The sequence below is a fragment of the Rhincodon typus genome, chromosome 26 (assembly GCF_021869965.1).
Source record: "Rhincodon typus isolate 14 chromosome 26, sRhiTyp1.1, whole genome shotgun sequence".
NCBI classification, from domain to species: domain Eukaryota; kingdom Metazoa; phylum Chordata; class Chondrichthyes; order Orectolobiformes; family Rhincodontidae; genus Rhincodon; species Rhincodon typus.
Window position 1 is genome coordinate 38,903,967 of NC_063357.1, and position 10,997 is coordinate 38,914,963.

Consider the following 10,997-nt stretch of genomic DNA (forward strand, 5'->3'; position numbering starts at 1 on the left):
CAACCTCTCTGCATATACTATCCTGCAGCAATCCCTGGATAATGACCAGGAACTGAAATCTGGAATGCTATTTTTGTGAGTATCTACAGTCCTCTGTTCAAAAAAGGGTAAAAGAAGGCAGGAAGCCACAGGTCGGTTAGCTTAGCATCTGTCATAGGGAAAATGTTAGAAACTCTAATTAACAAAATTCAAACAGAACACTTGGATACGTTCAAGGTAAATCAGGCAGGCAGCGTCAACATGGTCTTCTGAAAAGGAAAACATCCGAACTCTGTTGGAGTTCTTGGTGGAGGTAACGTACACCATGGATAAAGACGAAGCAGTAGATACACTATTTATACTGCACAAATTGCAAAATGAGATGTGATCCTGAGGGGTCTTGACAGGGTAGATGTGTAGAGAATGTTGCCTCTTATGGAAGAATCTAGAACTAGGGGTCACTGTTTAAAATCAGGGTATGCCCACTTAAAACAGACATGAGGTGAATATTTTTCTTTCAGAGCATCTAGAGCCTTTCAAAGTCTCTTTCTAAAAAGGTGGCGGGAGCATAGTCCTTGAATATTTTTAAGACAGACAGACTCTTACTAAGCAAGGGATAAACATTATCAGGTGTAGGCAAGAATGTGGATTTGAGTTTACAGACAGGTCAGCAAAGATCTTATTGTATGGTGCAGCAGTCTAGGGGAGCTCCTAATTCAGTTCGGATGGAGCTATAGTACATTTACTGCCTCCCAAAGCTAATATCAACTTCCTCAACACAGGCCAATGTTGAAATCTAATAGCTTAATACAATGTCATATGGCATTTTTTTTTTATCAGGAAAGGCAAAAAATAACCAACAAGTTGTGTGTTTTCCCATCCCAGCCATTAACAAGACCAAATGCACCACTAGTAAATACACAGCATCGCAAGAGACAAGCTCATGGCAACACCATAAATCCTCGAACGAAAAGAATTTAGCAGAAATGTGCTTTGTTCACTGAAGAGTCAAAAGCTCAACATAAAGGTTCCTGGTATACTGAAGAAAAATTCAACTGAAGTGAATATCTTTATCTATCGAGCACAAGGCGCCCACATTCATAACAACTGATCTATCCACGGGTTGTGCTCCTTGCTAGTATCAAATTAAATCTTTATGAAGACACATTTATCAGACTATTGATCTAAACCCTGTAAACTTCAGATTTGGTCAAATTCTACCTTTTGGGCATTTATTAATCATAATTTTCCACTTCATCGCCAGAAACTGCTGGAAAAAAACTAATCTTTATACACAGCACACATCCAATATTACAGCACTGCAGGCTCATACATTTCATTGCATTTTTTCCTTCGCCACACACACCACTGCTGCACTGAGCAGAGGAACTTAGCAGAAAAGCAGCTAGAACACCCACTTCTGTTGGCTCACACCTCAGACTCTCTTTTGTCTTCCCAACATTTCAGCTGATAATGTAATGAAGAACATTGTGTCATGCCTACAATCTATACTTTAGCTTCCCAAAGTGCAATACTGCAAACAATCACATCATTCTGGTCACCACACTACCTTCTGGTAGTGGATGTGGATGCTTTATAGAGGGTACAGAAAAGATTTACCAGGATGTTGCCTGGTATGGGGGAATTTAGCTACGGAGAAAGGTTGGATAGACTGGGTTTGTTTACACTGGAACGCAGTAGGTTGAGGGGCGACCTGATAGAAGCTTATAAGATCGTGAATGGCATGGATAGAGTGGAAAGTATGAGGCTTTTTCCCCAGAGTGGATGGGTCAATTACTAGGAGGCACAAGTTCAAGGTGCGACGGTGGTGGGGTGTAAGTTTAAAAGAGACGTGTGAGGCACATTTTTCACACAAACAGAGGTGAGTGCTTGGAACACGCTGCCAGAGGTGGTAGTGGAAGCAGACACAATAGCAACATTCAAGCACCTGGACGAATACATGAATAAGCAGGGAATAGAGGGATACAGATCCTGTAAGTGAAGACACTTTTAATATGGAAGGCCAAAATATGTCGGCACAGGTTTGGAGGGCCGACGGGCCTCTTCCTGTGCTGTAGAGTTTTTGTTCCTTACTTTGTTCTATCACTTAAAACACCATAAATTCAGTAAGCTTCAGGGTTTTGCTAGGTGGCATGTTCAGTCACAATAATCAAGATTGAATTACACAACAAGAAACCCACCTTTTTTATTAGTGGTGAAATACTTCGAGTCAGTCATGGTGGCAGTATTTTAAGCTTCCTGCAAAAGAGTACAGATTTTAGAAAAAGATTTTTTTTTCCCAACTTTTCTTTTTGAGATGAGCAGAAAATGAATTGGTAACTGCATCAATAGTTCAAGTGAGCATTAATGCCAGACAGCATGACTATAAGTCTCAGGAACATTGTTGCATAGATTTCAGATAGCTGAGAAAACACTTCTTCAGTCAGTGAATCTTTTTTAGCTTTTTTGCTGAAGGCTTGTGTCTGGGGACTAAAGTTTGGCATAGAATAAAAAAACACAGAACTAATCATCACCTCATTGCTGCTCATAGGATCTTGTTGCCACATTTCCGATATTACAACAGTAGCTACTGTCAACGGCAATTCATTGAATACAGTCACTGAGACACCGAGGCATAGAAAGCACCATATAAATTTAAATTATTTCTTTTTGCTGCAATGAAATCCAAACCAGAGTAATGAGATAAAGTCTCCAATATTTGATCTGAAGTCAGTCCCATCTGAGATGAACGGGAGCAGCGTGAATATCAAACAGAAACAGGACAGTTCAACAATAAACAGATCTAAATTTCTCGACACACCTTATAAAAAACCATAAACATGGTTTGTCAAAATTAGAAATTTTGCATTTGCAATTGATGCAATGGATAGGTGAGGGATCTCATCAGAAATTAAGGCAACAAGTGCTACTGAGGGGCTTTATCATCAAGCTCATTTTCCTATACTTAACCTCAGAGCATTCTGACACAAACTCAGGATGCTGGGATTGGAGGAGGGGGAGGAATAATTCCATAACTCCACACTGATATCCTTCACTTGTGTGAGCAGTAAATTCATCAAAAGCAGCGAGTTTTTTTCCTAAGAGTCCAAAATTATGTGTAAAGCGTTGAATTTAAAGGAACCGCAATGAGTCAACAGCAAGCTGCTACAGCTGTTAATTCAAAGTTGTAAAAATGTGATATTTTCTTCACAGGCTGGCCGTGAGAAACCAACAAACAAAGAACAAGCATAACATGTCCAAAGAGCTTTATTCCCAACCTGGTTTCTGAAGTAGAGTTTGCATTAAAGTCTAGAGTTGATTCCCATGTTAATTAACTCAATGGAAGGCATTTTAAGTAAATGAAAAAATGTTAAGGGTTGAAATATCAACATATTGTTATAACCCAGAAAACAGGCAATTCAGGCAAGAACGCGAGTCTAATCTTACAAAAGCTGATATAAAAAGTTACACACACACACCCTCCAAAACAAACTAGTACTTACACAGCAGTAAGAAATGATGCCCAGCTTCCAAGTACAAACATAACTGCCATTCTCCGCTCCTTCTGGCTCCTGGTTGGGGGGCAGCTGTAGTGATTTGTTTACACCCCCCCCCCACCGGTTCCTGGAGGATCCTCTAATATCTTTGGTCCTTTATTCTCTTACCTAGGAAGAAGTTGGCTCTATTCCTCAGCTGACCCTGAGTCACACTTGATTCTACATTGTCACTTGGTCACATCCATATGCTGTCCCATTTCGTCATGTTTCTGTTCTAGTTTAAATTAGTGTCAGGATCGGGATGAACAAGACTGAAGTTATTTCATAGAAATTTCATAGAATCCCTACTGTGAAAACAGGCCCTTTGGCCCAACAAGTCCACACCGACCCTCAGAGCTTCCCACCCAGACCCATCCCCCATAACCCACCTAATCTACACATTCCTGAACACTATGAGCAATTTCCCATGGCCAGTCCACCTAACCTGCAAATCTTTGGACTGTGGGAGGAAACCGGAGCACCCGGAGGAAACCTACGCAGACACGGGGAGAATGTGCAAATTCCACACAGTCACCCGAGGGTGGAATCAATCCCAGGTCCCTCGCGCCGAGAGGCAGCAATACTAACCACTGAGCCATCGTCCGGCCTAGGTCAGACCTAGTTCCCAAGGGTAAACCTTGGCTACCAATTAGCATGATAGCAGCACGAATTGCTGAATAACTTGAGAGGACATTAAGAGTCAACCACTGAGTGCGGACACCTAAGTAGACCAGACCTGGAGGTAAGATGGACAAATATTTACCATGAAGGACAAGGGTGAAAGATGAAGGAACACTGTTCTAAGGACAGTAGTAAAATCACTGGACTAGTAAATCAGGATGCCAAACTAAAACTCTGGGGATGTGTGTTCAAATCCCATCACAGCAGCTTGCAGACTTTAAACTCAAGTCTGGAATTGAAAGCTAATTCCAGTAACAATGACCACGAAATTATCGATTGTTGTGATTCATTGACGTCTTTTAGCGAATGAAATCTACCATTCATACCTGGTCTGGACTACATGCAACTCCAAACCCACCGCAACATGGTTGACTTTGAAATGAAATGGCCTCACAAGACAGTCAGTTCAAGATAACAAGGTGTGGAGCTGGATGAACATAGCAGGCCAGGCAGCATCAGAGGAGCAGGAAAGCTGATGTTTTGGGTCTGGGCCCTTCTTCAGAAATGGGGGAGGGGAAGGGGGCTCTGAAATAAATAGAGAGGAGGGGGGAGGCAGTGAAAGAAGGTGGATAGTGGAGCAGATAGGTGGAGAGAAGACGGACAGGTCAAGGAGGTGGGGATGAAGCTAGTAAAGGTGAGTGCAGGTAGGGAGTTGGGATAGGGGTTAGTCAGTGAGGAAGGAGGGATGGGTAGGTGGGAGGGAAGACGGATAGGTCAAGGAGGCGGGGATGAAGCTAGTAGGTGGGTGTAGGTAGGAAGTGGGGGTTGGTTAGTGAGGTGGGAGGAGCAGATAGGTGGAAGATCGATGTAACGGAGGAAGAGGTGGGGGACGGGGCCAGTGTAGCTGCGGAAGAGGGACAGTTCCACATATCCTACAAAGAGGCAGGCATAGCTTGGGCCCATATGGGTACCCATGGCCACCCCTTTCATCTGTAGGAAGTGGGAGGAGTTGAAGGAGAAGTTGTTAAGGGTGAGGACGAGTTCAGTTAGGCGGATAAGGGTGTCAGTGGAGGGGGACTGGTCGGGCCTGCAGGACAGGAAGAAGTGGAGGGTTTTTAGGCCATCTGCACTCAGTTCAAGGGCAAGACGCAATGGCCAAGTGCTGGCCTTACCAACAACACCCATATCCTACAAAAGAATAAAACATTGTTTTTACAACCAAAGAATAGCTTTCACTTTTTGCCCTAGAACAGAGGTGATACAAGGAGACAAGATTATAAAGTGTAGCAAGGTTAGAGTAGGAAATTCAAATAGAACTACAGCATGCACGACTGATCAGAGATCAGGAGAAAGAAGAGATGTTCAGTTTTGTAATGGGACAATCACTACAGTCCTCCAACCTGCTCAATTTACTTCCTGAACTCCTACCCTCTTTACAACTTAGCTTTTTTCCCCTTAATCTTTCTATTCTACTTTTTGCTGAATTACCCTTGCTCTCTCTCACAAAACATCTCAGGACGTTAAATCATCTGTAAAAAAGGTGTATTCACCTAGATACCGGTTTTGAGTGATGCAGTTAATTCTTTACTTCAAACTGCTCCCACCAGTTATACCCTACCTTGACGCAGTGACATTCCCTACAGAAACCAATGATATTTCAAAGGAGATTTCAACTTTCAGCAAACAGCTGAAATAATGTCAGATACCATATTTGTTTTCAAACACACAAGGTAACAAATACATAAAAGCAACATTGACGAAACACCTTTTATGTCAGCAACTTTTAGTTTGAACTGTTGAATACAACTTTCCCTTCCTACTTGGAACACAAACTCATTTCATAGGCATACTTTACACTGTCTCTTAAGTTCAATTCTACAAGTGCAAGCCAAAGTGATTCTTAGCTTCAGGGACCTTAATTCTGAACAGTTCCTTTCCCAGTCTAGTAACTTTTAATTCCAGAACTGTCTTCCATGGTAAATTTTCCTAGCAATTCTCTGTCTCAAGCTATGTAAATTCTCCAGCCTAGTTTTAAATCCCCATAATTTTGGTCTTTTCAATCCGAGCACTAGCTTCCACCTGCACGGTAAACCATAGAAACTCGCTATCTCTATCTGCTCTCAGATCCTGGCAGACTGACTTAGGTGTGCAAGCTCCAGGGCTATCTGAGAAACCTTCCGCTCTCAAAGACCATCTCCATGGTAATATGAATCACAGTGACATTGTATTCAGCTATTACTGCTAATTGGCTATCCTCTTAACACCCCAACTCTATCTTGAAACTAAATAAACTGTTAACCTAACATACTTAATACCTCACGCGAACTTGGAGACCTACAGTCTATTCATTGTCACTGCAGATGTTCTTGCCATTGTCTACAAGCCTGAATACCTTGTACCCTCTTTAATAATCAAACTAGCTAGGTTTACTGTCATCAGATCAGTCCTGAGGAAGGTCATTCGACCTGAAACATTAACTCTGATTTCTCTCCACAGAAGCTGCCAGACCTGCTGAGCTTTTCCAGCAAATTCTATTTTTGTAACTGTCATCAGAATTCAGACTGGGTCACATGACCCCCATTTTCTCCCAAATTAAAAACACAATCCCAAAATAACACCATCTTATAAAATCTTAGAATTCTAACATTATGCTCAATATATTTGCAAATAAGGAACAGCAGCAGATGTTCAGACCAATAAGCCAGCTCTATCATTCAATTAAATCATGTCTGATCTTTTACCACAGCTACAAGTTCCCACATGATCCCCATACGCCTTAATTCCTTGAGCATTCAAAAAGAAAATCCAATCACTGACAGAGCATCCACAGCTCCGGGCTCAGAGAATTTCAAAGATTCATAACCCTTCAAGTAAAGAAATGTCTTATCTCGATCCTAAAGGTTTCACCAAACGCAGACAATAGCCAAAGACTTACTCTGAATCTGTGTTGCTGTCAAGCCCAGACTCAAGCCAATGTTTGAGCAACCAACAGTTCAACCATGGAAAATTATACACATCTGACTGTCATAAGTCATGGAAATCCTCTTGACAATAGTTTCTAATGTCTCATCATTATTGTACCCAGAATTATCAGGATACGGGAGAAACTAAACACTGGAAAATTGACCAAGAATACACACACATGCCCGCTGCTGTCAATCCAGGTTTGTTAGCTTCCTCACGGAATGAAGTTTCAATAACATGATTTTACTCAAGCATGAACAATCACAGGTTCATTTTGTTTTTATTTCTCTTGCTGTACAGAGCTACTGACTGAATTAAGTCTATCACAGGGACCCCTGAATTCTTGCCAGAATTCAACAGGATTGAAACTTGCTCTCACAGAAACCATGCCCCTCCCAATTAAGATATGCACTCTTTGAGATGCAATCCTTCTAAGCACTGGAAACCAATGCCATTTCTGATCACAAATGCTGGACTCCTGGTATTTACAAAAAGCCACCTACTTCACACACACTTATGCAGTTCTAAACAGAAACAACATCACCTAGAGTCATAGCAGCTCATCAGCAACACACACGTCATTATCCTAGTAACAGCTGAAAGCCTGTGAGAGCTGAGATTTCAATAAATGGTAAATATCTGTTTCCAGGCTGCAGAAGATAAAATAGAGCAGGATTTTAAGATGCTCAATTAAAATTTTCTCAAAAACTCAGCAAGCAAAAATCAATTTATAAAATATAACAAGATACACTGCTTACAAGAATAACGAGCAAGCTTTCTGCCAGATGATCATACTGCATTCTTTAAAAGGGACATGTTGTAGCCAAACATTTTGTTACCCTTGAACTTCTTTGTAAAGTATTGGTCGGTTGGGTACAACACTGCGAAAGATGTATATTATCCATGGAACTACAACCCAGCAAGGGGCCAACACCCATATAAAGACCAGGGAAAGAAAGGAATCAAAATTCAAGAAGAGGAGATAAAGGGTAAACAAAAGTCAAATAAAACTTCAGTTCCCATCAACAGAACACAATTTAATATTAAGTCTCTGACAGAGGCTCTTCTTTCTTAGGTCAGTGTCTTTCTTTTCCTGCCCCATCCAAGAAACATCTGAAAAGTTCCTGATGGCAACAGGGCTATTTGAATGCAGAGGTTATTTCACACTTTGATACTGCAAAATATCTATTACTCTGAACTCAATTGGTTTCACCGGTGACATTCCTGAAATCATCATTACTTATTGCAAGAAGGCAGTAACGACAGGGTAGGAAGTGTTCGGCTCTGCGCCTGTATGTTCCCGCTCACCTGGCCAGCATCTTTGTTTCATTTCTTCATTTCTCTAATCCTCTTTTGAATTAAAGTTCACATTTTCTTCTTTTCTCAGGCTGTGGAGGAAGATGGTTGCGAGGGGATGCTGTGGCGGCGGTGGCAGCAGCATGGTGGAGCCAGATGTCTATTCCTCATGGCCGTTCTCGTCGTGGCTTTATCAAAGGCTTCATCATCAGTGGTAATAGGAACTGCCAACGCTGGGGAATCTGAGATAACAAGGTGTAGAGCTGGATGAACACAGCAGGCCAAGCAGCAGAGGAGCAGGAAAGCTGACGTGTCGGGTCTGGAAATTTTCTGAAGAAGGGTCCAGACTCGAAACGTCAGCTTTCCTGCTCCGTTCATCCAGCTCTACACTTTGTTATCTTCATCATCAGTGGGTGTGGTCTGTTCCTCCGTGTGCCAGTTTCAGGGGTGGCCACAGCAGTGGTGGCATGGTGGCTCTGGTTCGTTCCTCGTGGCTATGGCAGTAATGTGGCAGCTTCACTTGGCAAAAGAAGTGGCGATGGATTCAACATCAGTGACTCGGTGCGTCCGGTCTGTCCCTCCTTGCTGTGGCAGCAATGCAGTGGCTTCAGCAATGGCAGCATGGTGGGTCCGGTCTGGAAATCCCTGCCTTGGCAGCCTCAGGGGCAGCAGTGGAGTCACATTCCCGCTCCATAAACCCAGATTGCCATGAAGGAAGCAAAAGATGAACTTTGTCCTAACTACTACTTTTTATGACTTCTGTAATTAAAATGGTCCCAAATTGTGGCGATTTATACACATCTCATTGTATTTTCATAAATACAAGTGACAATGAATTGTTATTCTATTCTAATAGTTCAGCTAACATGCTCATTCCTGGTGCAAGTGAGAAAGGTTAAACATACAGTAGATTTTTATTCAAAAGACGCAGTTAAACTACACAATTCTAAAATGCTTTACTGAAGTGATGTCATTTTATTAAAGGCAAGTAATTCCAATAATTGAACATTTGGGCTTTTAACACACAAATCATGGTCTTGGTTTCCTGAAGATACTTGTGGGTGGCATGGTGGCTCAGTGGTTAGCATAGCTGCCTCACAGCACCAGGGACCTGGGTTCGATTCCACCTTTGGGTGCCTGTCTGTGTAGAGTTTGCATGTTCTCCCCATGTCTGTGTGGGTTTCCACTGGGTACTCTGGTTTCCTCCCACAGCCCAAAGATGTGCGGGGTAGGTGGATTGGCCACGCTAAATTGTCTGTAGTGTTCAGGGATGTGTTGATTAGGGAAATGGGTCTGGGTGGTATGCTCTGAGGGTCGGTGTGGGCTTGCTGAGCCAAAAGGCCTATTTCCACGCTATTGGGATTCTATGAGGATTAACTCTTCCTGGGACACTATTTCCCAAGCAACTAGACCAAGTGGTCATTTGCAATGAGTGTCTGGTGAACCAATCAACAGTGGGAGCTGTCATGGCCCAGACCAATTCTATTTTTATGCATCCTCCAATTTCCAGTCAGGGTTTCTAAAGAGCAACAACAGTGGGACCTTGGACAGTTGGTCATTTGTGAACTTCTCCACGTCTTAAACCACACAAACATGCCCAGTCCAAATGCCAGTCCTGTCTGAAACCAGTTATTCATTGCAGATCAGTAATCCAATTCAGGATCTTTAGTTTTGCATGGCTCCTCAAAGCACCAACACATCCAGAGTGGAAGGCTTTATTTTTAATTCTCCTAATCAACCTGTTTAAAGATGTTATTACACACCTCTGGAGTAAGTGGGACTTGGATCCTCATGGACACTACCATTGTGCCACAAGAGGGGCCCCCATGGGTTTGCTTTATCCTATTTTTCTGATGAATCTGTTTAAAGATGTTATTACACACCTCTGGAGCAGGTGGGACTTGAATCAGGGCCTCCTGGTTCAGGGTTAGGGATACTACTACTATTACTACTACCCTTGCTTTTTCTCCCCCCAACCTCAGTTTATTTCTTTCAGAGTGGAAGGCAACAGGGTGACTCAACAGATTTCAGCTGCAGATTGTGTGATGCTTTAAAAAGGTGAGAAACCGTTCAACAATTTTTAAGTTGGTTACAAAATTATTTAATGTCAACGGAGTAAAGCAACTTTAATTACCATCTGAGACTGCAGGGTTCACCCACTCTAGTACTGTGGGCTACAGACTTTCGATGATCTCTGGGTAACCTGATCAGCTTTGGTTGCCAAATACCCCAGTAACAGGCAAACAAACCAACCATATACCATCACCATGGCCCAGCCAACCAGCAAGGTCGACCTGGCAATAATCAAGTGGTGAGTGTGAAATTAGGCCCATCTGGACTGAAGGGTCTGTTTCTATGACCATCTCACCACAAGTCCCAGTTGGCAAACGTACCACATAACCAAATGAACTCCCAAAAATAAGATGGTGGCATCAAACGCTCTTAAAGAGCTAATTGTCCAACAGGCTTTCCAATAACCTTCAGCAACGGTGAGCAAGCCTGTCATTGTCATAAAGTTATTGGGTAGTACAACACGGAAACAGACTGTGACAGTGGGAGGTGCGCAGAAGGGGTGAGGGGGCAGAGTGACGATGGGGGAAA

The 10,997-nt window shown here is 42.5% G+C and overlaps 2 protein-coding genes across 3 annotated transcripts in view; one reads left to right on the forward strand and one right to left on the reverse strand.

The window, feature by feature from the left end:
* The window catches only part of ap2b1 (adaptor related protein complex 2 subunit beta 1), a 166,515-nt gene extending 164,266 nt beyond the window's left edge, over positions 1-2,249 (reverse strand). For both annotated transcript variants that reach the window (XM_048612549.1, XM_048612548.1), the window contains exon 1: positions 2,181-2,249. In XM_048612549.1, the coding sequence (XP_048468506.1) occupies positions 2,181-2,217 (37 nt within the window). In that variant the 5' untranslated portion in view covers positions 2,218-2,249. The remainder of the gene's footprint in view (positions 1-2,180) is intronic.
* A 2,311-nt stretch (positions 2,250-4,560) lies between these two features.
* The window catches only part of pex12 (peroxisomal biogenesis factor 12), a 20,577-nt gene continuing 14,140 nt past the window's right edge, over positions 4,561-10,997 (forward strand). The window contains exons 1-4 of the mRNA XM_048612392.1: positions 4,561-4,596; positions 7,222-7,300; positions 8,488-8,610; positions 8,836-8,966. Of these exons, the coding sequence (XP_048468349.1) occupies positions 4,561-4,596; positions 7,222-7,300; positions 8,488-8,610; positions 8,836-8,966 (369 nt within the window). The remainder of the gene's footprint in view (positions 4,597-7,221; positions 7,301-8,487; positions 8,611-8,835; positions 8,967-10,997) is intronic.